The sequence below is a fragment of the Ciconia boyciana genome, chromosome 5, assembly GCF_034638445.1.
Source record: "Ciconia boyciana chromosome 5, ASM3463844v1, whole genome shotgun sequence".
Classification (NCBI taxonomy): domain Eukaryota; kingdom Metazoa; phylum Chordata; class Aves; order Ciconiiformes; family Ciconiidae; genus Ciconia; species Ciconia boyciana.
In genome coordinates, this window is record NC_132938.1 from 64,854,531 (window position 1) to 64,881,792 (window position 27,262).

The 27,262-nt window shown below is 50.0% G+C and overlaps 1 protein-coding gene and 1 long non-coding RNA gene across 3 annotated transcripts in view; both read right to left on the minus strand.

Moving 5' to 3' along the window:
* LOC140651970 (uncharacterized) overlaps positions 1-14,342 on the minus strand; it is a 24,801-nt gene extending 10,459 nt beyond the window's left edge. Inside the window, exons 1-3 of one of the 2 annotated variants that reach the window (XR_012042607.1) lie at positions 14,251-14,342; positions 8,795-8,928; positions 6,584-6,671 (exon numbers count right to left, since the gene is read on the minus strand). This is a non-coding gene — a long non-coding RNA (uncharacterized lncRNA). Of the gene's footprint in view, positions 1-6,583; positions 6,672-8,794; positions 8,929-14,250 lie in introns of those variants that run through there. The other variant, XR_012042608.1, reaches the window with a different exon arrangement.
* Positions 14,343-22,647: 8,305 nt separating this feature from the next.
* SCD5 (stearoyl-CoA desaturase 5) overlaps positions 22,648-27,262 on the minus strand; it is a 33,927-nt gene continuing 29,312 nt past the window's right edge. The window contains exons 4-5 of the mRNA XM_072861606.1: positions 24,909-25,141; positions 22,648-24,346 (exon numbers count right to left, since the gene is read on the minus strand). Of these exons, the coding sequence (XP_072717707.1) occupies positions 24,156-24,346; positions 24,909-25,141 (424 nt within the window). The 3' untranslated portion in view covers positions 22,648-24,155. The remainder of the gene's footprint in view (positions 24,347-24,908; positions 25,142-27,262) is intronic.

Here is a 27,262-nt window from a genome sequence, read left to right on the forward strand (position 1 = left end):
GTGGGAACGGTGTGTGTCCTGAAAACCACCTACTGGGTGGGACCAGTATGAGTGAGGTGAGTGAGAAGCGCTCTGTATCTTCCCCAAACCTGCTATGCATGGGATGTGCATGTGCATTCACCAGCAAACTTCAAGCTGGACCAGCTGGTGACTAGGGGGGCCTTGGGTTCAGGCTGGGGTATCAGGTGGGCAAAGGGTCCGTGCTGGCACCTGGGGAGGTACGCAAGTGTGGGGTGCCTGCGGGACAAATGTGTGAGTGCTGCTTGTTTGCAGGGAGCACCAAGATGGACCAGCCAGTGTGCCGGGGACCTGTGGGGTGGGTCAGAGGGATGAGATCAGGGCAGGGCTACCGGGGGGACACAGGGGCCATGCCAGTATGCAAAGGATCCGTGACCATGCATGTGCTTGTGAACCTAGAGAGTGTCATTTTTGTGCCCACACTGGCGACCTCCTGTCTCTGCCAGCCCAAGAGGAGGAGATGTGGCTGTCTCTGTGTTTTATGTGAGTCCTGCATGTCGGTGCTTTTGACAGCAGCACCTCATCTGTGGCAGTCTGTGTGACTGGCCATGTCAGTGTCCTCCACGCGTATGTGTCTGTGTGCGTCTCTGAGATGCATGCTCAGCTTCACTACAAGTTACACCTGCAAGCGGGAAAGGGGCAGTTGCATCCCTCAGCCTCGCAAAGACTCCAGATCCCTAGGCACCAGGCTGGGCTCCAGCAGCCAGGCAGGACTGTACTGGGTGGTACTAGCCTGTACTGGGCACCAGTGGCAGGACAGGAGGGGTCCTCGGCTGGAACAACTAGAAGTGGTGGCCAGTCTTGACATCCCTTAACACTGTGGGTCTGTGGGGTGCATGGGTGGAACTGAATCCCGCTTCATCCTGAGGGCTTCCAGCTGGGGATGGGATGCCTGCATTGCTTCAGCTGAATCCCTGCCCGGCACAGGGTCCAGCCAACACCTCCCTGTCACTGCCTGCGTGTCCTTTTTGTAATGGGACAGATATAGTGGTTGCCGGGGGGGAACACTTACACCTCTTGTAGATGTCCATGCACTGATAGGACAAACCATGCTTCTAAGATCAGTCTTGCTCCACTCTTTAGGAGGAATAATTGGTGCTAAAAAGTACATTCCCCAGGGATGACTCTGCTGCCTTTCAGGATCTGTCAGCCCTGGAGCCCATGGGACATCTCCAGGGAGCCCAGAATGGGCAATGCCTTGGGCTGGTCCTCTGCTGCCGAGCTGGGCCGGGCTCCTGGGATGGAGGAAACTCATGGCAAGCAAGCAGCACTGCAGAGAGACAGCTCTGCCCAGGAGCAGCTCCCCTGCAAAGTGCAGCAGGGCTGAGGGCATTGTCTGCAGGCACCGAGGGGAGACAAGTGAAGCAGAGAGAAGTAAGTAGGACAATGGCTGAGCTCTCAATGTGGGAGAAATCTTCACAGGTCTTTATATGGTAGGAGTCTGGCTGCAGGGCAGTGCACATGAGTATCCTGGAGGGGTCTCCAAAAGATGGCACATCCGAAGCATCTGTCAGAACAACCCTCACAGTTTCTCCAGTTTCAAGGAGAATGTAGTCATGAGCAGTGATTCCCTGCTGCACCCTCAGAGGGACAGGGCATCACAGCTCCTTTCTTCCAGGGATGGATGCAGTGCTGTGAAGCTGCATGTGCAGCAAGGTGTGCCCAGGGCTGTCCTTCAGAGCAGGGTCCCTGCACCCCAGGGGGCTGTGTGCTGGGGCAGCGACTCTGCCACCTGCCAGGGTCAGCACTCAGCCTGCCCAGGGAGCTCCTCACAGTGCTGTGGGGAGAAGCTGTGGGTGGAAGGAGCGACCCCCAGCAGGGCAGGGTCCTTCTGCTGTCGAGAGGGTGCTGTGTGGGTCAGGGCCACCCACAGCTCCACATCACCCCCAGAACATTTTGGAAGGGAGTTTTAAAGAGGAAGGTCAAGGTGGGGGGTTACCTGAAAGGAAAGGTGTCTGTGCTTAGAGTTTTCTCCTCTTGCTTGTCTGGGTGGGCAGTTGGCAATGGGAATTTATTTCTCTCTTCTGGAGAAGGCACTGAGACCCCAGGTCTCATTAGGACTTGTCTGAGCTGCTCCTTCACCCCTGCATGCAGAGAGATGCCCCTGGGCAGTGCCCTGCTGCCAGGAGATGTCTGCAGGGCAGAGCTGAACACACAGCAGGTGGGATGAGGTCTGTGAGTGATGACACGGAGGAGACCCAGGGATATCGAAACAATTCAGGCAGGGAAGCTCCAGGCAGCAGAGACATGGGCAGGGAATGAGAGGACAGTGCTAACAGAATAGTCCGGCAGGGCAATGGGAGAAGCTCCCTGTCAGTCCTCAAAGGCATCGTTTTTATAGGCATGAGTCAACTCCTTGGAAGCCAGAACTCCAGCAGAGCAGACTCTCCTGAGTGTCCATCTTTCCCTCCCTGGCCTTGCCTCCCCTGGCGGAAGCACTGTGGTATTTTCCTTGTGTCTCCACCTGCCCGTGCTGCTGTGGTTCTGGTTTTGGGGCTCTCTGGGGATGAGGGTTTCAGCTGCAGCTCTAACACTCACCCTGTGGGTCCTGCCATGCAAATGTCTCCGTGGTAGGGAGATGTCCAAACCCCCTTCTAACCAGTGGGGCTCTGGGCAATGCAGTGCACGGGGTAGGAAAAAGCTAAGCTGACTCTCCCTTCAGGATATCTGAATGGAAGCACATAGCTCTCTGGTTCTTATTTACCTATTGCTGTAGGGCAGGACTAATTCCTCCAGAGCCCACTGCAGAGTCCCCTCCTCCCAGTGGCACCCTCAGCCATGACAAGCCAGCACTCAGGCAGGGGAGCTGCACAAAGGTCTCTGAAAGGGGAGAGGCAGTTTGGGGGGGTTTATATGAGCCATGAACGGATTTTGCTCAGAGAAATCTCCCCTAACTTGTCACTGCCAAGAACACACTGCAGGTGAGATGGGAGGGAGCTGTAAAAATACCCCCAAGGCTGGCTCCTGCCCCTACCATTCCCATGAACCCACTGCTGCAGAGCAGGGCTGACTCCTGGGTAGCCAGTGAGCAGAAGCTCTGCTCCTTACAGGACACTAAGCCAGCATAATCCAGAGCTCCAGCCATGGAGCTGAAGGAAGGTCTCCTGGGAAAGGGAAAGGGGGTGAGCGTAGCAGGGGGAAGATCCGTAAGAAATACCTTTATTTTGCTCCGAGATGTCTCCCCCAGCCTGTCACTGCCTTTTCCTCCTTGGACAGTGCCCCATGCCCTGAGGCAGCAAACGTCCAACAGCAGCTCCATCACCGAGTTCCTCCTCCTGCCATTCACAGACACGTGGGAGCTGCAGCTCTTGTACTTTTGGCTCTTCCTGGGCATCTACCTGGCTGCCCTCCCGGACAACAGCCTCATCATCACAGCCATAGCCTGCAACCACCACCTCCACACACCCATGTACTTCTTCCTCCTCAATCTCTCCTTCCTTGACCTGGGCTCCATCTCCACCACTGTCCCCAAATCCATGTCCACTTCCCTGTGGGACACCAGGGACATTTCCTTCTCGGGATGTGCTGCCCAGGTTTTTTCTTTCTCTTTTTGATGTCAGCAGCGTTTTATTTTCTCACCATCATGTCCTATGACCGCTACATCGCCATCTGCAAACTCTTGCACTACAGGATCCTCCTGGGCAGCTGAGCTCGTGTCAAAATGGCAGCACCTGCCTGGGGCAGGGGTTTTCTCAATGCCATGCTGCACACTGCCAATATGTTTTCACTTCCACTCTGCCAAGGCAATGTTGTGGGCCAGTTCTTCTGTGAACTTCCCCAGATCCTCAAGCTCTCCTGCTCCAACTCCTGCCTCAGGGAAGCTGGGCTTCTTGTGTTTAGTGCTTTTCTATTTTGCTGCTCTTTTATTTTCATTGTGCTGTTCTATGTGCAGATCTTTGGGTCTGTGCTGAGGATCCCCTCTGGGCAGGGATGGCACAAAGCCTTTTCCACGTGCCTCCCTCACCTGGCCGTGGTCTCTCTATTTCTCAGCACTGGCATGTTTTCCAACCTGAAGCCCCCCTCAATCTCTTCACCATCTTTGAATCTGGTCATGGCAGTTCTGTATACGGTGATGCTCCCAACAATGAACCCCCTCTTCTACAGCATGAGCAACAAGGAGCTCAAGGATGCCCTGAGGAAACTGATTGGATTTATTTCAGCAACCACAGACTGCCAACCTTCCTCTGCAAGTGGCTCCCTGAAGTGGCTCTCTGTGTGTGTTGTGACAGGCCAAGCCTGTCTTTCCTTTGTTGGTTTTTTATCTTTTTCCTCTTGTCATGATGTTGTCTACAAGGAAATGTCATTATTCATCCCCTCCTACAGATGTATCCACCTGTCTTGTGTGATCCAGAGACTTTGTGTAAATGAGGAGCCAGGCTCTCCATGTATTTTAGCAAAATAAATGAACCTGCAGCAACATCTTTGTCTAAGATCCATCCTCAGTGGAGCAGGATTGAATGGGAAATGAAAATCCCTTTCCAGCTGCACCAGCTCGGGGCAGGCTGCTCTGGCCCTGGGGCAGCAGGAGCAGCCTGCAGACACCCTGAGCCAGGGCTATTGTGCTGGCCTGGGGAGAGGGGATGGCAAGGAAACGCTGCAGCCCTCTTAGGATCTCCTGGAGAGAAAAGTAGGGGACACAGGATGCCACTGACCTCTGATTCCCTGTGCTACAGATGTCCCCCATCTCTGGGGCTGACCCCCAGCAGCTGCTGTGCCCCTCAGATGGGGCTGTGGTGTGAGTGCCCAGAGGTCTGCAGCACCTTGCAACGGGCATTGCCATGGGGCAGCTGAGACTGGGCTGGGCTGGGCAGAGGGCAGGGGAGGTGGAGAGAGGGCAGGGGAGGTGGGAGAGCTTGGACACAGCTGGGCTGGGCTAGAATGTGCCCAGGAGATAAAGTAATCAGTGTATAGCTTATGACTATGGAGGGTGAGGGCATACACCAGTGGGTTTGTGCTGCAAAGCCTGGTCTCCTGAAGGGGGTTGAAGACATGCAGGTTCAGGAGAAAGGAGACTGGTCTATGCCCTTGGTGGCATGGACAGACCAGGAAGGTGGTCCAGGGCACCTGTCACCCCCCATTTCCATGCTCACCCTGGTGAGATTGAGTTATTGCTCAATAGAGACAAAGGCCAAACAAGGAAAATGCATGGTGGCTGCTGCTGCATGGGGAGAGTGATTTAATAACAGCAGACATAGATGGGAGTGAGGGACTCAATGCCTTCTTTGCCTTAGTCTTTACTGAAAAGGTCTCCAGGAGTCTGTGCTTAGGGAAAGGGTTTAAGGAGCAGGCGAGCACATATTGGCAGGAATCTCATGAAATCCCACAAGGACAAATTCCAGTTTCTGCCTCTGCAGGGGACTAACCCTGGCAGTGACACAGGTTGGGGGCTGCTGGGCCAGGGAGAAGCTCTATGGTGGAGAAGGTCTTGGTGGTCAGCAATCTGGACAGGAGGCAGCCGTGTGCCCTGAAGCAAGGGAGGCCAACAGTATCCTGGGCTGTATGACCAGGAGCATGGGCCAGGAGATTGAGGGAAGGGATTATCCAGAATACTGTGTCCAGTTTTGGGACCCCCAATACAGGTAACATTGGCAAACTGGAGGAGTTTTTTTTTCCCCTTTCTCCATGTCTCTCTGTCCAGCTCCCAGTCCCTGTTCTTTAATTCCTCCCTCTTCCCTGTAGCCCACTGCTATTTTTTTCCATTCTACATCATGTTCTCTCTGGTCCCCTGTCCCTATTTATCAATTCCTCCCTCTCTGCCCTGTGGCTCATTGCTTTTCCCCATTTTATTTCTGCCTCTCTCTGTCTGGCTCCCCATCCCTGTTTTTTTAATTCCTCCCTCTCTGCCCTGTAGCCTGTTGCTTTTGTCCTTTCTCCATCTCACTGTCTCTGGCTCCCCAATGACACGATTTTAGAATCCCCCTCCTCTTCTTTCTGTACGCATTGCTACGCTTTTTGCTCTCCAGCTCTCTTTTCCATCTCCCTGTCCCTATTTATTAATTCTTCCCTCTTTGCCCTGCAGCGTGTAGCTATGGAGTTTGTTTGGTGTTGTCCTGCCCCTTCCCTCCAGCATTCACTGTTCCGGCTCCCTGTCCCTGTTGTTTCATTCCTCCCTCTCTGCCCTGTTCTTGTCGCTTTTTTTGTCTTTCTCCTCTCTCGGTCTGGCTTCCTGCCCCTATTCTTCTTTCCTCCCTCTCTGTTGTGCTGCCCATCTCAGGTTTTTCCTGCATCTCTGTCCTGCTCCCTGTCCTTCTTTGTCAGTCTCTGTCCTGCTCCCTCTCCCTCATTCTGCTGCCTCTCTTCCTCTCTCCCTGCTGCTTCTTCCTCCACCTCTGTCAGGCTCCCTGAACTTGACTGAGATGTTGCAACATCCCCACATGGGCAGATGATGGTTTAAAACCAGGATTCAGCTCCTGCACATTTCTCATTTACTCCCTGCTGTGTTATTTGGGTGCCAGGAACAAAATTACACGTAACCTCACTTCCTTCCAAAGGAAAAACCCCAAGCATGTTCCAAACCTGCCTAGCTTTGCACTAGTGTTCAGTGGATAACACTCTCAGCAGTTACCTTTAGGTTAACCTGTCCTCTTCAGGGATGGCCCTGATGTTCGTGTCTTCAAGCCGGGAGACTTCCATGCACGCTAAGACCAGCACTTCTAACAGCAGCCAGGAACAAGAGAACAAGGAACCCAAATTACACCCTCCCCTGCAGCACCACAGCAGTTTAGCCAAAATAAAATGCCGAGCGCGATAGGAAAAATAACCTAAATTCTCCGTGGGAAATGTAGAAACAATTTCTTTGACAACTAATTGCTCCACAGGGATGACATAAAGCCAACCTTTCTCTCTAAAGCTCTGTTCCGCATTGCAGCCATGACCAATGTTGCCAAATCTGAGCAGTCAACTCCAGCTGGCAACAACAGCCATCGCCGCTGCCCATGTTTTCCCAAATAAACACACTGCCTCCAGGAGGCAGTTGGTAATTGCCCACACCCGTTTATCTTCCATTTTTAAGGCTTGCACAGGAAGGCCTTCAGCAACAGAAAGCCCTCATGGTGCAATGGATTCACAAGGCTAATAAAAATGTGTTTTCAGCTTCATAGCTGACCCCAGCTGGAGTCAGCCCACCTTCCCAAAAGGACACGCGGTGGTTTTCCAGTCCCTTTTGACTCACGGTCTCACACCAGCATTGCAAAAACCCCATTGAGGTGCATTCCTGCTGCCAGCTATCATGGGTCAGGGTGCAGAACCACAAAGGGTTTCACATTAGCACTACCACAGAGTGTGTCTTGAGAATTTCACTCAATGCAGGCTTAATCCCTTATCTCCGTTCCCATTTTTATGTCTAAATCTGCTCAGACTGTCAGCTGTTTGCTCTGCTCTTATTACCATTGCCCCACTACACACCCTCAACCAATTAAGCTCCCATTCCTCTAATGTACACACTTCAGTTACAGCAGGCAGCTCACCAAACATATACTGCTGCTTGCTCAAGGTTCGTTTAATGTGTGCATCTTAATTTCATCTGCCAAGAAAAGTTACAGGCTCTTCCTGAATTTGCTTTCACCACAGAACATGAATGTAAGGAAGGACAAAGCTACTACATTAACAGAGTCATATGTCTTTTTTAAGACTACAGCATGCAGATGCATTTCAAGGGCCCATACACAAGCTGCATAATAAGCCAGAGCAATGCTCCTGCATTTCTCAGTGCTAGGCCATTGAGTCATTTCAGAGAATAGGTACAGAGCCAGAAGCATTGAGAGAAGGAGGACGCTGTTCAAAACATATGGTAAGTCATAAAGAATCGCTGCCAGTCAGCAACAATTACAGGGAACAAACACAATTTGTCTTTTGGGGAGCCCACTATAGCTCTCTGTTGCTTTTAAAAGCAAAAATAACCACAGTCACTAGATACCTAATCACTGTAACTGAGCAGATACAAACCAGCACATTACATAACCTGCCACCCACAAGCCACAAATGCCAACATAATAAAGCAGAGCGTCTTCAGGTTTATCTCAAGGTTCCCAGCCTGAGTGCACAATGAGAGAGAGAAGGCATGCCAGAGACTTGTAAATACGTAACAAAATAGTGGGGTAACAGGAACTGAAGCGATCCTTTCTATCAGCACAGTATGATGCTCTGCTTACTCCAGGTACCCACTTACCATCTCAAGGGTGTGCAGAAATGCCATTTCCATTTATTTATATAAGAGAGGAATGGGAAAAGGTAAAGACATCACCAGGTTGTGCATGGGGGAAGCAGGAGATGCTTCAGTAATCCTGCAACAATGTTGAGAGGCAATGCTTTCACCCACAGAAACATCCGTACATATTTCTTGTCTCATTTCACACACTGTAAATGCATTCAGTGTGACAATGAAATGCTCAACACAAACCTAGCAGAGAGAGGTGAAGCGCACCAAAGGAATGAAATCTTCTAGTCACCAAAAAATGGGGGCAGAAAAGGCTATATTAGCATCCACTTGCCCACACTGTCCCTCCAAGTTCCCCTGGGAAGCTGTCTCCTAGGGTTGAGTAAAATTAATTTGTTATCAATTCTGTAAAAATATATATATATTCAGCCTTTCCCGAGTGCCTTGGTAAGAAGACCATATGACCAACAGCATGTCCTACCTAGAGATACTCCTGCAGCACTGCTGGGTCCTGAGGCCAGCGTCACCCCTCTGCACGCTACTGTCCTTCAAAGAGTGCCCTTGCTATGCTGCTTCCTGCTGCCACACAACCTTTGCCCTCAATTGCACATAAGTACTTACAGGCCATTTAGGAACAGTGTTGAGCTGCTGTGTTACAGCCAGAGACATCAACTGTAAACTCCTCTGGGCTGAGTCTGCCTTTCTCGCATTTGGCGTTGTACGAACCAGGCATGTCCTGCTTCAAGATCAGGCTCCTGGATGTTATAAAAGAAAAATGAATATAATTTGCCACCTTAGGAGGCAGTGCTATGCTCTGACCCGTGCACCTACATGGGACTGCACTGACTTCCCTGAGGTCCCACTCATACCATGAGCAGCCGTGGGCAGTCGTGGCCCTCAGCCTGCAATAGGCAAAGGAGGCAGAGGCAGGAGCTGAGTAAGGCAGAAGGTACACATCCAGTTCAGACAGAAAGAGCTGGGTCAGCAGGCGGTGAAACTAGCCAGGAGCAGCCAGGGCTTAGAGCGAGACTCACAGCAAGCTGAGGAGCACTGCATTTTGCAGGTGCTGTGTGTCTTTTTGCCACAAGGACCCCATTCTGCTTGGGAGCGCCCACTACAAGATTCAGCCCTCCTAGCTCCTCGCAACCTCAGGAGCTGCACGAGCCAGGCGGCAACCAGCCCCCAGCAAGTCCTTGCAGTGCGAGTGTGCTGGACTGCCCACGTCCCAGGGCAGATGCCTTACTGCCTCTCCAAGAGCGGAGATGCTCAAGACTGGGGCCACTTTAGCCAGACCTCTCCTGAGATGCAAGTGAAGTCTCTAGCAGAGAGTCTCAACACAGACTCAATCCCACAGTCCCACACCATCGCCACAATGGCGTATTTTTCCCCTTGCACAATTAGCCAACCCTTTGGTCTGGGATGCTTGTGAGAACAGCACTTACCCCAAAGTCCCAGCCAAACCCTATGGTGAAGAGTTGCTGGAAAATGAGGAGGGCTATTTATCTCCTCATAAAATAAAACACAGCAAAGCTCTCCCTGCTTCAGCTATACTGTGAGGCTATATAGCCTCTATAGAGCTCTATAGTCTCTGAAGCCATCTCCTTGCTCTGCAAGTAATACACAAATGCAGGCTGATGTTGTGGCAAAGCCCAGAAAGTCTGAGGCACCATGCAGACAGGATGTCCAATGATCATCCTCCACCTTAACCACCCCAATCTAACGACCGCTGCCTGAACCAGCAACAAGCAGAATGGGTGCTTCTCCTCCCACAAGGTACAGTGATCTTGATGGTGTATTAATAGATTTAATTTTATTAAATTAAACACAGAGATGTTTTATTTGCTGCTCAGTTCCAAAACCACAACTGCCTTCAAGCATTTCCCATGTGCAGGAGCAAGCAAAGCCAAGACACACATTACAACAGAAGGGGATATGAAGCCTGCCTGAAAGATTTGTCCCATTATCAGGAAAACAATGTAAGTGTTGGGAGTGGCAAAGAACATGCAACAGGGAGGCAAAACCTGGCGAAGAAAGAGACAGATATGTCATGTTGACTTACAGATAGCTTTGAAGGTAAGGAAAGACAGACTAAGTGCAGAAGAGCAGACTTCACAGAGCAGTTATTCCTGGTTATATTGCCTCCTTCTGTAATTTATGGATGAGAGAGTGTATGCCCTGGAAGGCCAGAACAGTACCAGGTTTCCCTCCCTTTGCTACCCTGCCACTGTTTTTTTTCCCCAACAAACACAAAACATACGGTCAAGCTATAGAGCTTCCCACGCAGTGTAAGCAGGGCTTTTCCCACCTGTTCACCTCATCTTTCACCTCTCTTGTACCTTCTACCCCTTTTTTATCTGCTGTTTGGAGCACAAGCTCCTTTCTTCACTGCACTTTGCAGCTCTACGCTTTTGAAGTGATGTGCACTGTACCCGAAGCAGCATTTCCTTTGGTTACACCAGTGGGCACCACCAGTAGAAGCGTAAATACCAAGCAGTCTGCACTTGTCAGCCATGGGGAAAACACCCAAGGCCTGTGAGCTTTTAGGGAGTGTGGCACAGCACACTGAGCTTTCTCATGACAGTCTTCCCTCACCAACCTCTTCAGCCTGAGGACTCATGCCTCTTCCACTACTCACATGGCAAACCGAGGTCCTCTTCCCCTCATATTAACCACCAAAGCCCCAGAGAAGCAGCAACGAGATGATGAGCTGGAGGGTAAACTACAAGGAACAGATGTGCAGTACCCATGACTTGGCTTTTGTCATTACTTTAAGGTAGCCCTCTCTGGCATAGAGATTGTCAAGGGTACAAACTACCACGTCAGCCTTTTGGCTCTGTTTAGACCTGCGGAACTCATTTGCCCCGAGACAAGTACAAGGTAAGCAATCATACAAGGACATTTCTGTGGTGTTCATCACTGCCTTGCCAGCATTCCTTATTTGCAGGAATTAGTTATGTTTATTTATCAGTCTCCCAGGCTGCTGCAACCATAAATTGCTGTTTGCAGGGTGCTCAGGTGAGCTACAGGAGGAAGGTGCCATACAGCGCTTCACTTCATGCAAACCTGATGCAAACACAACAGCCGGAAGGGACCAGCCTCCACCTGTTAAACAGGGGTCAAGCCTGCAAGCCGGCTGTGACCAGCCTCTCCATCACATCCAGAGGGCTTAAAACTTCTGCTGTCTTTTGAAATATTTTCAGAGAGACTTCCCTGTAGCGCAAGAGACTACGTTAAACCACCTCTAAGAGCATTCAGCTGCACCAAGACCACACTGGGGAGGCTCTCCCTGACAAAGCTATGGCCATCTCCAGTGGCTTGGCCAGGCAAAGTCCACTCCTGCAGTCCTGTGGTACCAAAACTGACAGGCCACTGGCTCTTCTAGCTCAGACAGCCACCACTACTAATCCCAGCAGTTCCTCATGGGAAATAGGAAATAGGGTAGGCAGAAGTTCTCTCCACAACTACCTGGGATCTGCCCCAGCCCAGGAAATCGAGAGGAGGATGCTGGACACCCCCCCACCACCACCATTGCAGCACACCAGCCCAAGTCCCCCAGGCTTTTCCTCCCTTCCTGCTGCTCCCCACAGGAGAGGCAGCACAGACCTCACCTAATGGCACCAGGGAGCACCTCGGCCTCCCCTCCCACCAGACTTGCCAAACATGCTGCCTGTTCCACAGGGGAGCACAGCTCAGCAGCTCCTGGGTGCTGGGGAGGAGGCCTCTGCTTTTCTGTGTAGCGGGCAGGGTGGAAAGCAGGCTTCCCTCCTGTCTTGCAGGCGGGACCAGCTCCCCTGCCAAGGGAGCCAGGTCTGCATGCCTGCCAAAGGCAAACACTTCTCGACTGAGCAAAACAGCACTCTTACAGAGAGACTGCTGCTCTAGCAGGTACCTCTCCCTTGCAGGCATGACCATCCAGAGGCAACCTCAGCATTAAAAATTTGCATTAAACCCCATGCAAGGTAATCTATAGCTGTTTTAAGAGTTCCTTTCATGGCTTTTGAAGCTTCATCAGTTGTCTTTTCTGCTCCTCCCTCTCTCCACCTGTTCCCAATGTGCTTTGCTTCCCTTTCACCCCTCTCATCCCACCTTCATCCCTGCACCTCAGGTGACCACTTCTGCAACCTGTGGGGACCCAAGGCGAGGGAAGTCAGGCACCTAGAGACCTTTGCAAGTCTTCTTGAGACAGCAAAAAATATCATTATTCCCATTTTGCACAATGAGGCCAGTGAGTTGCTCACCGAGAGGTCACACGGGAAATTAGTGGCACAGAGGAGCGTGCATTCAAACTCCTCTACCACAGCAGCAGCCTCCTCACCTGCCATCCATCCCCCCTCACAGTTTATTCCTCCCAATATATTACTTAGGATCATCTCCCTTGTTTCCCACAGACCTTTCTCCCATCCTGCAACCAGAGCTCATTGTTTCAACTTGGACTGCAGGATCAGGACCTTAAAGTGTCTCTGTTGGGCCAAATCTGCAATCTTGCAATCTCAGGCAGCCCGGAAAAGGCTGGGGAAGGAGAGGAAACCGTGGACATGACGGTTTCTTCCAAGAAAAAACAATTTCCATTTCTTCCAAGAAAAAACAATTGAAAATGTTGGTGTTCATACAAGCACACATCCCTGCTCTGCATCTGAAAAGCAAACACTGCAGCACAAAGAATCTTAAAAGGGGAAATGAAGCAACTGCACTGACTTCCACCACCCAGGCTCAGAAAATGCTGGCAGCTGGGCACGAAGAACAGCACAAGAAAATAATTTGACTTTTAACAGTACAACAGTGAAAACAGAAGCCAGATGTTTGTCAAGCAAATATGAGTTCCCATTCTTTACCCTGTTATCCAAAGGCAGAAAGTCAGCAAGAATCAAGTCTCCTTCTTTTAGGCAGTTTTATCCATTTGAGCAAGACACAACAGGCAGTCAGTGTGTTGGGATATACCTTTCACACACTTCCCTCCTCCATATTGAGTTGCTATTCATAATTAACCATACATGTGTATGTTGCTATGGTGTAAGGACTGCATGAATGTTGATTAGTAAGGACTGCGTGAATGTTGATCACACAATCCTTAAGGTCACCTTCCCGAGAAGCTTTGTTTAAAAAGAAAACAAAACCAAAACCAAACAAACAGAAGGGAAGATTAGCCCAGAATTTCTCCAACATTTATAGCCCAAGGGTTCTGAAAAAAAGGTCTGGCACAAGCATGCTGCTATAAGAAAAAGCTAAGACTGAGATCCCAAGTGACCCCATCATCACCCTGGGACATTAGCACCCAGCATCGGTTTGTCTCTTTCTATCACTCAGAGGCAGGATCTCACCCTTCCTTCCCTGAGGGACCACAGCAGAGCCAAATGGCCTTTCTCAAAACCTTTTTCCCTCCCTGGAATTTAAAAGGACCCTGCATGTCAGGCATCCCGATAGGATCTGGAGAAGGTTGAGGATGTCCCACCCCACAGCCTCAACCCAGGTGAGCTTCTCCACAGACCCCTGTGCGAAGGCGTCCTGGAAGCAGGCTGGCAGATGGCCCTGCCAAGCTGTATCATCATCACATCCCTCAACCCTGAAAGGACACCTTAGAGGGGCTCATGGGCAAGAGGGATGCTGAAATCATGACCTAAGAGATCTCTTCCATAGCTAGGTGCTTCAGGCCCTGGGTCAAGTGGCTCTAGTCATCTTATCCACCCTATGTCTACCTGGCGTAAATCAGCAAGCTCCAGGACAGACAGCACTGGGATTTCAGCTCCTCCCGAGTGCTGCAGCACCTGTGGTGCCCCACGCCGGGCCAGCCCCTGCTGCCAGCCCCTCGGGGAGGAGAGTGCTCGCCATCTGCAGCCCCCTGGCACGCCGCGGCAGGCAGCTCGCCTGCTCCCCACGGCGGGGGTCGCCCTCCTGGGGGGCTCCCCGACCACCACCTCCCGCCGAGGGCACCCAGACCGCGACCAGGGAGGGGGGGGACTGGGCAGGGGGAGTGACGATTCGCGGTGCGGTGCGACAGGGCGACGACAGCGCGACAGGAGGGGGCGGAGGGTCTCGCCCTCCCAACGTTCGTTCCCAGCCGTTGCGGGGGCGGCTCCTACCTGCGGGCGGCTCTGGCTCTGGCCCCGGCCCCGGCGGTGGCGGCGAGCGGGGGGCGGGCTAGGCCGAGAAGGCCGGGCTGGGGCCGGGGAGGTGGCCCGGCATCGCCCCGGCCCCGCCCCGGATGGGCGGGGACTGCAGCCGCCGCCAGGGCGGCTCGGAGCGGCCGTGGGCGGCCCCCGGGCTCCTCGGAGCCGGTTGGCAGCAGAACGTGCTGCGCCCTGACCGCCAGTTTTGGGGTGGTGGGGCGCGACCACAGTTCCGCCTGGAACCTCAGAGCACCCCTCGGGCATGGCTGGTCCTTGCCGGCCCCAGTCTCCGCCAAAAGCAAGCCCCGGGCTCAGCCCCAGCACCGTGCATGGGCCTTCTGGCTGCACACCGTCCCTGGCATAGCCATGAAATGGGCTGTGAATTGGCTGTAAATTAGTTCCTTCTCTGTCCCGTTCCTTGCCCTCCCTCCCCAGTCTCAGCAGCACCTACCCAGCATGCGGCTCTGGGTGTGCTGCCTGCTCCAAAGCCCGCAGAGGCACTGAAGAGGGCTCACCACCCAAAACCGGCGGCAACATCTTTGTGGTCCTCCTGGGAAGTGGTGCCCAGTTGCTAAGTATTTTGGAAGACTTGAAAGAAGCAGCCACCCAGTAGCAAGAGACCCCAGGAACAGCCTCAGCCAGGCTGTCCTCTCCCACCTCCTTTCATACTGGATTGTGGGCTTTGCAGGCTCTGTAAAGCATCTCTGTGGCTGGAATTTTGAGAGGAAACATTCCCAGCAGAACAGCTTGGCGATAACCATTTAGGAATGTTTCCTGGGCTGGAGGGATCCCTTCACTGTCTGACCTTCATGGGATTAAGTCAAGATGAACGCTACCACTTTTTTCTCCTCTTCTTCCCTTCTCTGTCTGCCAGGATGCAGTATGGCTGATGTTATTTATTGACTGTCTTGTTTCTTCTCCTAAAACCCAAATAAAGTGGCACTTATTCAAAGTTTTGCCCTGATGAACCAACACAAGACAGCCACCTGCCTAAATCCACGCCAGCCCCCACAAGTGAGCTGAGTTATACATCAGCAGTTTATCAGTATTTTATATACTGTCTTTCTTGCGGGCAAACAATGGTCCTTTGCCCTGCAGCTCTGGCCCTCATAGCACACACTGAAGAGATTTCATCTCTTTGATCCCTGGGGATTATGAACCCCTCAAAACACAGGTCCTCAGAGCAAGCGCAGCACCAGCAGGTCCCCTGAGCCCTTACCTAAGTGGCCGCATGTGTGCGGCAGTTGCACTGTCAAGGGAGAAGACAGCTGCTCTCACAGAAAGGCAACCACTGTGTACATTTATCAGTGTTTTAAGGCTGAAGGAGCTATTTTTAGAGCCGAAATAATATTCTTCCATTCAAATCTTGTGTTATCCTGGACTAATAAATGGCTCCTCACAGCATTTGCTTTTTGTAACCCCACAAAATCCAGAGATCTTGGCCAGGTTTTCCCTCTGCATGCACCTGATGCTGCCCCATGGCACTGCCACACTAAGGAGCTGCAGGCCATGACAAGTGACTGTCGGGCATGGCTCTCCTTGGCAAGGAGGTGCCATTGCCTCACATCACCAAGACAGGCCCCAAAATCAGGTGCCTGGAAAGAAGTATGCTTGAAGTATCAGCGTTAACCACATCCCTAACTGCAAGGCTTCCTGCGATAGCAAAAGTCAAGCAAGCTCACTTTAAAAGTAACAAAGGGGGAGGTCTTTGAGTTCAGTAACCTCTGGCTTTCAGCAGTGGAGGCTGAAGAAAATCTGTCAAACAGGCAAGAAGTGACAGCATTCAGCCCCAGTGATTTTGGCCAGAAAGGAAAATGCAGCGACTAATCAGAAACTGCCTCAGTCACTTCCCTTCTGCCATCAGCCAAAGCTGGAAGGAAAACAATGCAGCATATGGGATTTTAAAGCAATTTCATTTTTGGTAAACTCTGAGCATCTGGGACATTTTGTTCACAGCTCTTTTTTGAGCAGATGGTGTCCCTTAGAGTGCTGGAAAATGCATGATGCTGACAGGCCCACCAAAGATCTCTCACAAATTAAAAAAAAAGGGCACAACCTGAGGACAGCAAGTGTGTGCTGGAGCCCACCCGGTCCAGGACACAACAGAGGTGCAGGGAGGCACCAGCTGTCAAGAGGTGGTGTTACGTGGGCCCACGGGGATATTTCCTACAATCCTTTCTTCATAGGACACGAGTCCCACAGGAGGAGCAGCCCCTCTCCCACGAACCTTGGCCTGCAGCATCCACCCGCCAAGAGGTGTGCAGGTGCAAAGGTAGGTAGGGAGGTAGGGCATGTGGGCGTGTTGCTTTTGAACTGCATCCCACAATAATGCATCCCTTGCAGTAACACTGCACATCCCAAAGCCTGCTGCAAGCTCACCTTGACCTGTGGAAAGTCTTTCCTCCCACATCTCCACCAACACTACTTTGGCAAAGACAAGTAGCCACAAGTACGTTCCCCCATGTTGTTTGAGGTTACACCTGGCTTTTCCAGGGGTGGATGTGCCAGAGGCTGACACTGTTGCCCCTCCCTGCTCAGCCCATGTCTTCGAAGACACAATTGCAATAATGCTGGTGCACAGACATGACAACACTGCTGGGACACTGTGAGCAGCGCATGACTTCTCCTGCCTTCTCCTCACTGGGTTTTCTTGCTGGGCCACTGAGACCAACTGGGGATCTGCCTGGCAATTCGCCTGGCCCAGAAAAGGGACCTGCTCCAATGCAAGCACACGTTCAAAATTATGGCTTTGCTTTCCTGTCTGTTAATTAATATTTCCTCCCACCAATGCCTTACAACACGTGCATGTTCCCTGTCCAAATTTCACCACGTCAGTGCTCTTCACGGGGACTGAACTGAGCTTTCTTCCAGCAACAGAGAAGTAGGAAGGCTGAGCCCCTGTGTCCTGACATCAAGTAGCACGATCAGGCCTCAGAGGTATTTTATTTTTCATGTAAAAGAGAGGACTACCGCAGAGCTAACCCCTGCAATTGCAGACCTCACTTGCAGCTCAGGAAGAAACAAAACAACCTTGTTCCCCTCTAATTGTAGTCCTCCCCAGGGTGATACTACCACTGAAGACTGGCTATGGTTTTACTGGGCTGTTTCTTTGGGTGGAAACAGGTACACGGAGGCAAGGAAAATGGAAAAGGGAATTGCTTTGAGTTTGCGTTAATTCCTGGGAAATATATATCTTCTGAAAATAGATTTACCACCTGGTTTTCTTGTCCTGCTCCTTTCTGCTCCAAAGCCAGAGCAAGGCCTGATAAGGAACGTCGCCCACCCAGAAACAGGAGCAGCAGGGAAAAGGGGCCATCGATCGCTCAGCAGCAGCCATCGGAGCTGCTCCATACCCTGATGCATAGGCTAAATACAGTGCCTAAGCAACTGTTTCTCAGTTTCAGTGTTAACCCTCATTTCATTAGCCAGATCATCTCTCACCAAAGCCATCTGTTCCTTTATCCAGCTTTTTAAATATTGTGATAGACTTCATTTCTCCAAATGCCCTGCTGCTAAACAGATGCCATCTGAGCATGCACGCCCTTCGCTTGGCATTAACAGGTGTGCTCAGGATTTGCTGGAGAGGCAGTCACCTGCAAAGTGCTCTCTTTCACCCTAAGAAATATCCCCAGATCCCAGCCCTCCAAGATGAAGCGCTCCCTCTTCCCAACTCACCCACATGATCCCAACTGAGAAAAATTCACCTGGATTTGGGACTGGAGCAGCAAATTGAAGTGACTCACTCCATCTTGCTGCAAGAAAGTGACACCATTTAAATGGTAGGAAGGGAAATGGAGGAAATGGAAAAAATGGATACAAAATTTCAAAACTTTTTCCATAAAGAGAGAAACAAAAAAATTACTGCTGTGATGACAAATACATGGGATAAACAGGACGTGCCCGCAAGACAGACAGGGTCCGAACTCTGGGGAGGAAACCTTGAAGTGTCAATGTGTGCAGATAAGAGCTGCGTGCTGGTGTGCCCCGGCCCCAACAGGCACGTGTTCTGGCCTGGCAGGAGGACAGTCCTATACAAAGCAGAGAAAATGCTGTAAAAAAAAGACTTTTTTTTTTAAGAATAATGAGGTTTAGTAAAATAATTGTTTCCTATTATTATGCTATAAACTCTAATGGAATTATGTCAGCCAGGAAAATTTAGTACCCCTAGTTAATACTGAGGTTAGGCGTTACCGTGCAGAGATGGTAGGCACTGTTTCACCTACAGTTATCCATGCCACTCACTAGAGCTTTTCTCCCAGGCATCTTCCAAGGCCCACAAAAGGGGATATTTTTTTTTTGGTCCTGCTTGCAGGCTTTGCTTCTCTTGGGCAGCGGATTTATCTTCACAGATGCAGCTGGTGTGGGGCAGAGGCCCACCTTTACTTGCTCTGGGGCCATACCTTTGCTCCCTGCCCCTTTGGCTTTAACCCTGGTTTGGCCATGGCTGGTGCAGGAAGTGAGGGGGCAGCAGCACAGCTCCTGGCACGAGGCTGCAAACCATTCACCTCCCTGGGACTTGCTATGGCTGTACCAAAGCCAGCAGGATGGGATAAGTATGGTGGCAGCCAGGGCACAGAGCAGCTGGATGGGCCTGCCAGGGTCAGGTGGCTGCAGATTCACAAAACCAGGGTGGGAATTCTGCTATCATTATCTCAGAAAAAGCCTAAATCAGGGTTTAACTCTCCAGGAAGCAGGACAGCAGGAGATGCACTCAGTAAACACAGTGCACCCCATGTGCAAGGGATGATTTAAACAGCAAAATTCTCCAAACCATCCAGTGAGCAGCTCTGCCCATGCAGGGACACCCCGACTCCTCCGCAAACTCAGCACTTTGCTAGGTTTCAGGGGTTTTGGGTTTTTTCCCCCTATTCCCCATGTCTAGTGGGGCTGGCATTGCTGGGTGTGCGCCCTGGATGCCAGAGGTTTCAGGTCCCAGGCTGGGCACCACTGAGCCAGAGCCATTGTGGGAGCTGGGGCACGTGGGCATGTGTTAGCATATGTCTCTTTTCCCACTGGGCTCTGCTTTCGGTTTTTCTTTTTGTTCTTCTTTTAAAAGAAGTTCTTAAGGGAAAGTGCACCTTGATTCTCAGAAGTGCCCGAGAAGGTGGTGAAAAGGAGCCCCATAACTTCCTGAGATCCTTTTATATAAGGGTACAGCTACAAAACAGTCCGGAGCAAAGATACAGAGGTAATATAAGTTCAGCCTGGCCATGCCTGTGGGGCCACAGTCTTGGAGCTGATACATCATCAACCGTTAAAAATCCCTCCAAACTGAGAGCTCTCCTAGCTGCAAATACCCCAAACATCGGCTGACCAGAGCCTGTAGGTCTGTCACCATGTTTCCAGCCTGGCATGGATTCCGAGGGTCACATGGACACAGGCCACCTTTCAGAAGACTTTTTTTTTTTCTTGGGAGCCTCCCACTCCAACAGCTCGATGTGATACCTGAAGTCAGGCTGCATTTCCCGTTTGCTGGGCTTATTTCCAGAAAGCCATGTTCTGGCTGCCGATTTCTGCACCTGAAAAATTATCAACGCCAGCCAGAGGACAGCAGTCACCTCGCACTTTCAAGCTGCAGAGGGATATGGGGATGCAGATGTCACCCAGGGTTACAAGGAAACAGAAGAGCCACTGGAGGGAGTGGGCAGAAATCCACCTCTGATGCCCCAAGCAGCCTCCTCTGCATCCCTGCACCTCCCTCAGCAATCCCCCCACTTTCACCAGGTATTTTTAAACTGGCTCAGGGATATGGTGACCAGCCCAGGGCTGACCACGCACCCTTTTCCCACCCTAGGCCCCCATGCTAAAGCTCTGCATTCAAGTGCCAAAGGGCTAAGTGAAGTTTTGGTGCTGCCATGCAGGACCCTGGCACAGCACCTGGCCCGATGGCACAGAGCAGGACTGCCACCAGCTTTCCTGAGCACAGCAGTGGGACTGCTGGGCAGGAGATGGTGCAGGAAATTTCTGGTCTTCTGGGACTGCGAACCCTGATGCATTTCTTCAGTGCAAGCACTCACTCTCTCACCACAGCCCCTTTCTCGAGGTGAAACTCCAGAGCCAGCAGGTTTTGCTCATGCTTGCCTCCCACTCCGGGGGATTACGCTAACACAGCTCCGCCTGTGCGCCTGACTGCAGCAGAGATGGGGTTCGATGGAGCCTAAAAGCTCCTCTGTAGTCAGCTACCACAACCTTGGCCTTGGTCCACACCCTGACAGTTGTGTTTGTACACACCCCTGATGGGGTTTCATCAATATCTGCATAGCCAAGCACATGGTGTAAGTTACAGTCGAAATCCTCCTTTAGCAATTGTGCCAAGTCCCAGGGCAGGCATAGTGTTTCCTTGAGCCACCCCATGACAGAAGGTTCTGCTGTGGAAGGAGCACACGGCTCCTGAGCCAACACTGCATTTCCTAAGGGCCCCACTGGTTCTGGGAAAAAAAGTAAAAAAGATCCAGTCCCCGCTGTATGCCAAAGCTGAGAGCCTGGAAACACTCAGTGCACGCAACACTACACAGGACAGCATACGAATACCTCTTGTTTTCAGTCCTACATGGTGTTATTCCAGACGGTTCAATGTGCCAAGAACAGAATTAGAGACAACAGAAGATGAGGCACTGTCAGACCATCCGGTCTTAGAAGTTTGAAAGTCACTGTATCCTTGGTTTAGGCCAGCCTACAGCCAGCCACCCATCAACCAGCAGTCCCTCAACACTTTCACGCTGCTCAGAAAGCACTAGCAGGGTCCTTGACTACCAGATCAGCAGGAGAGGTGCCAAAGTCCACAGAAATGAGTGTAGCTCATGCCTCAGTACTCACCTTACCAAGGCTCCACAGCTTCCATGGGTCACTGCATGCAGCTGCAGGTGGATCCAGCAGCTGTCCTGGGAGGCAGCTGGGGCCCTTCCTGCCTCCCAGAGACCCTATGTCTTCTTGAGGAAGGAGAGGCCACACTAGAGAACATGGCCAAAATTATTTCCAAAACAAAAATCAAAACAAACAAGCAAAAAATTCAAAACAAACACGCAAAAAAAAATCAAAACCAATAAGCAAAAAAGGAAATGCATAGAAGTATTCCTTGTTTTACCAAAATTCAAGGCATTCTCTTCAAAAATCTAGTTTTCCTGCAAAGCCTAACTGACATTTTTTGTTCAACTCCACCACATGGAGAAGTTCATCTACAGAAATAGGAATTCAGGTAGTGCAAGCTCCAAGATAAGACATTTGATGGAGGAGCTTTTCCTTTTCTGAATGATGTTTCTTTACTTTCAGTTTTTCAAAACCATGGGTAACTTGCCAATGGTTTCAAAATCTGAGATCCCTGAATCCCACTGGAACTGCTGTTGCTGCTGAAGTCTTATACTGGGGGGGGGGGGGGCGGGGGGAGTGGAAATTACCTTGTTATTTCAGGTAGTCAGACAGGTTCAGAACAGCATGTACCTCTCTGCAGGTCCAAGTAACAGCAGTACAAAAGAAGGGGGGGGAAAAAAAAAGGATGTAAAGTATGATAAAGATCAACAGGACGATGTGCATCCAAGTGCCTGTAAAGTGCATTCACTGCAGTCCTCCAGCCAGGAAATTGCACAAACGAAGTTATGGGAGCACCAGTAAGATCAGGCATTTGCACATCTTCCCAGCTTCGCTCCTGCACTCAAACATCAAGTCCAAACCCATCGCCTGCATAATTTTGAAGGCAGGTTCACAATTATTTTTGCCACTCTCCAACTGCCTGTGAAGAAGAAAGCAACAACGCTATCTTTCTAACCAGCAGGTCGGAAAGCTCCCAGCTCTGGGAGACTGTTTCCACCCCCTCCTGCAGGCACTGTAGGGGGTGGTGGGGAGACATCTCCTATTCACGTGCATGTAATTCCCATGTCTGTCAAATGGCCCTGACTCCAGATGAATGCACATCAAGATACAATTTCTGGCACACCCAGGTCTTCAGGCACATCTCAGCAGAAACAAGTAGAACTTACAGCAAAATCTAAACAAAATACTTAACATTTTTGGTCAAAGTGTTGTCCTGCAATCATGTTGGACTGATATTTTGCTATTAAAGTAGGATTTTCACATGCAAGAACTTGCCACGGTCTCCTTTCAAGCTTATGTCAGCTTGAATTTTCATTTTCCCCTCTATCAGCTTGGCCACTAAGCCCGAAGTAATCAAATCTCTTGATGCCCTTCCATTTGACAACACTCCTCTTCCACTGACGAGGAAACCAGAAATGCTGAGGGGGTAGGTATTTTGGAAACATGGCACCAAGTGAATAGCTGGAAACACCAAGTGAAACACTGCTGTAATTCTGATGAGTGATGCACAAAGCCCTTCGCTTTGGGAGATGTTTCAAAATAAAACAGCAGCCAGTCTAACTCATAACTGTTTATTGTAAATCACTCAAGAGTTTACACATCATTAATGGCAAAGTAACACTGTTAAAACACCTGCTGGATGAAGTACAGAATAAAGACAATTCTTTTATATTATATGGCATCAATTAAAAAAAAACAAAAAACAAAACCTAGAAACAGAACAAAAAAGAAACCATTTTAATTTTTTTTTCCAGTTCTACATCTTTCCTGAAAATAATCTGGGCCTGAGTCTCAGTTATTTCAAGATCCTTGCCTTGCCCAGGGCGTGGGGCTGTGCAACTGGGAAACAGAAACTACCTCTCCAAGGGGCAAGGTGGTGACCCTCTTTATAAATGAAAATCACGCCCTCTATCTCCAAAAGTGCTCCAGTGTTGACAGTACAAAGCCTCTCTCCTGCACTGGCTAATATCTAACACAAAGGGCTATATGTCCCATTAATTCCACATGCTCTTTTTAAGCTTTTGTTTTGTTTTTAAACAAGGCAACTGTTAAAATTCAGAAGCTACATATCTACATAAGCTACAGTCTTTATATTTTGCTCAGAAACCAATGGATGTTGCATGCAGCTGAAATGTTAGTAGAGACCCTGACTTAGATAAAGGTCAGTTTTCTAAGACCCGCTAGTCAAAGGCAGAAAAAGAAATTAAGAGGTCTCTTGTGCAAAAGGAGCTAAAATATGCATGCATCGATGGCCATGACCAATTAGAATATAACTTAGGTCTCCAAACATTGAAACCGAAGCTTTATCTGGCTTAACACATGGTTGAGCTCTATACCTTTACAAATTACAATGTATATGCAACAACAAAGGAATCACCTCAACATAGCATCAGTTGGTATTTTGGCGTGTATAGAGACTAATCTTCAACACAAAAGCCTGCTCAGCAATAAATGGTTTTTCATACTTAGCAAAGACAGCAGCGCACTGGGCTGGCTAACAGGGCTAACAAAAAGAAGAAAGCAGGTTTTCAAACTAACGGCTAACAATTTAGGCCCATTTTTCCCCTTGGACATCCTGTTTTTCATCGGTGCTGTTACTGTCCTTTCCATTAGTCTGCAGTTGAAACAGCACACTGGGCCCTGCCCCATCCCCTCTGAGAGATGCATCTCAAAAGCATATTTGATTAATAGTAGAAACAAAAGTCTCCCCTAACTGCACTTGGAAAGGATAGTTAGTTCCTCCAACCTGCCAACATTTACCATGAACAAGCAAATTCCAGTGTATTTCAGACATGAACTACAGTGACTAAAATCAAATCTCTCTCCTGTTTAACTATAATATTAAATAATATATAACATTTTTACACTTATTAGTCTGCAGTTTGGACTTTAGACAGCTAATAAGGAAAAAAAGCTGGGGCCAAATCTGTTCCTGGGGAATTAATTTGGCCCAACTGATCTGAAAAAACTAATTTTACCCAGAGGAAAATAAATCCACCACAGGCACAGGGGTGCGCACACACCCACCTACCCACATGTACAACAGTGCTGGCACAGCGAAGCGTTACTTTTCAAGCACTGCCATCTCCAGTCCTTTCCTTGCGAGCTTGGATCATCTCCTTTGGAGCCTGCTTGCGGTCAGTGACCAACCCCAACCAAAACATGAAGTCAATAAACCAGGTAGTGGGGTTGAACTTCAGGCCCAGCTCGCTGGCTGAGTAGTCAAATGGGAAGGTGTGGTGGTAGTTGTGGAAACCCTCACCTGAAAAACAGAGAGGGAGTTTAAAGACCACATGGCCAGCACATTTATGAATTTAGGAACACGCTTGGGTAGGACATGCCAACGCATGTTTCCCAAGTCCCGAATCCAGTGCAGGTTATGCTCCATCCCTGGCTATGGGAGACCTCTGGGGCAGACCCGTAACGGAATCCATTTCAGTGCTTTGGGCTTTCCTCCCCAGTAGGAAGGGGCATGTCCCACCCCTTACACTCAGGGAAGAAAAACGATAAGTGCTTCAAGAGGGGAGATGCACAACTGAGTAAGAAGCAGAGTCACTTACTTCTGCTGTGCTGTCCCCAGAAGAGAGAAGAGAGGATTGCTACTCTGAACACATCTCTGCCCAGAGACTACATGGCATTATTTCAATGTGGGCACCATCAGTAGAACAAGGGAGCCTTCCTCTAGGTTGCACAAGCTCCAGCCTCCTCCAAGCCCTGGCTCCAAGTGGTGTCCAGTTGCAGGTGCCCAAAGCCCCAACCAGGGTGAAACAGGACGGGATGTCACTCTGAGTTTGCAAAGCTCTACCCAGGGCTACAGCACTTACCAATGGCTCCCAGAGTGACAAAGGTGTTCTGCCTGGGGCTGATATACTTGTCGTAAGGGCGGTTGCCATACATGTGAGCGGCACTGTTGACCAGCCAGGTGACGTTGAGGGAGATAGTGTACCGGAGGATGGAGGCAAGGAAGTAGGCATTCCACAGACTCTCGCCCCAGAGGTACCACGGCACAAAGGTAGGGATCACAAAGCACATCAGCACAACCGAACTCTTGTAATACCTGCAGGGAAAGAAAAGAATACCATTGCTGTGGTGGGAATGACAGCTGGGGTGAAGTGGGGTTACATCTCTGGAGACACAACTCTGCCAAGAAACCCCTGGCATAACCTGGGCTGGCCCCATAACTGGGGCAGCAGGGAACATTTGAGACATCCACAATTTTTCCAAGTGTAATTCAAAATGCCAAGACAATCCAAAACCCCGAAGCAGCAGGTAATACTGGAGCTGAACAGCTGAGACCCAGTCCCAGAGCAAAGCTCCCAAGTTGAGCACCTTTAAACCTTGGGAAGCGCAGAGTTGGCTGCACACCCTGCACATAGGGTCCAGCTCTGGGACTGGAAAAGGCCAGGGCTTGGCATGGCATTGGCAGAGCTGTGTCGGAAACATGTTCACTGCTAAGAGCCGGCAAAGACTTCCCCCGTGCTTAGATCAGAAGGGAACCTCCAGCACAGGGCAGGCACAGCTCCCTTCTATACCACTGCTGCTGCATGACTTTCAACAGCAGCACAGATCCAAAGCAGCTGCCAAGAGACCACAGGTACCCCACCAAAGGTGAGGAGAAAGATGCATCTTGGCCTGGGGGCCAGGATTACTGCTGCTCTCCCAGCCCACTGACTGGCACAAGCCCTGCCACTCCTCCCTACATTGGACAAAATCAGTGTGCAGTGCAAAATGGGGAGGGAGGAAGCTGAATGGTCTGAGAACAAACAGGAAAGATTTATAGTACCGCTAAAGCCACACGCCAGGCAAGGCAGGGAAGAGAAAGTTTACGACACAGGGAGCACAGAGGTGAAGAGCAGAGACCATAGCAGGAGAAACAAAGAAAAATCATGCTGGAGGAATTAATCTGAGGCAAGTGGAGAAAGGGAGAAGGTCAGCAAGAAGTGGGGAGGCAAAGCCAAAAGTGAGATAGGAAATAAATGACTCTAAATGGAGAACAGGCTAACGGTGCTCAGAAGCGGAGAGCAGCAAGACAGTGCAGCTTGGGAGCCACCTACAGTGTGTCCTGAGCTCAAGAGGAAACAAGGCCCCCATCTTCCCTGTTGAGCCCTTCCACCTCCCTGGAGCCCAAATTTACTACAGCCCACAGTGATCCTGGGATATCATAATCAAAGCAAACTGCCACATGAAACTGGAGCAGCAGGCTGAGGTGACAGGATTTTGAAGGGTGCAGAAAGAAAAGAAATGCAAAGTAAGAACCATCTTATTTGTGCCATATGACAGCTTTAAAATAGACTGCTGCTTTTGTTGAGTTTTCTGGAAGGACGAGGAAGAACAGAGTTTGGATTTATTAAATAGTTATTAAAACTTTCCATTTGCTGAAAGTTTTTCAGACAAGAAGAACTGTCAATTTGGTTTGACAAAAACAAACAAACAATTTTCAATTAAAACCCACAGAGGATTGGAAAAATGTTAATAGTAGCAGTATTTCTGGAAGGAAGGAAGTTTCCATGAACATAGTTCTCATCTATAACACACCAGCTAGTTTTGAGCATCTTGCATATGAAATAAGTTAGCCTCTTGCCCTGCAAGTTCTGTTTGATATTTTTTGTTGTTTGGAGGTTGTGCCTCACACACCGGGCTCCAGAAGGAGATGTGCAGCTCTGAAACACCAACCATGGTGAAGAGAGAGCATCTCCTTGGCTCTCTCAGAACTCTACCTTCACTTACCTGAGCCAAGGCTCTCCAAAGGAAACAGTCCCCATTCTTCACTGCACCAAAGATAACAGATAATTTTCCACTCATCTGACTGACTTCTGAACCAGGCTGTGGATAAGGTTTGCAAACCTCATCAATTCAAGGCCAGGATTTAAGTAGAGCTGGAGGAGAAAAATATTTTCCAGTCCAGAAAACTCCTTCGAAGTTCAAAGCCCCTCCCACTCCAGGAAAATAAAACAAAATATGAAAACAGCTTATCAGGCACCAATTAAAACCATTCTGTGAGATGCAAGAAGCCCAGACTGAAGTCTTTGATGAAGACATGAGATCTCACATCCAAATGAGCACTCGACTACGTTTTCTCTGTCTCCCTTTGACTGAAACATCCACCCTGGAATGAGAAACCTCCTTACCTGGAGTTCAGAGGAACCAATGCCTCAACACATGCTTGGGGAACAGCACT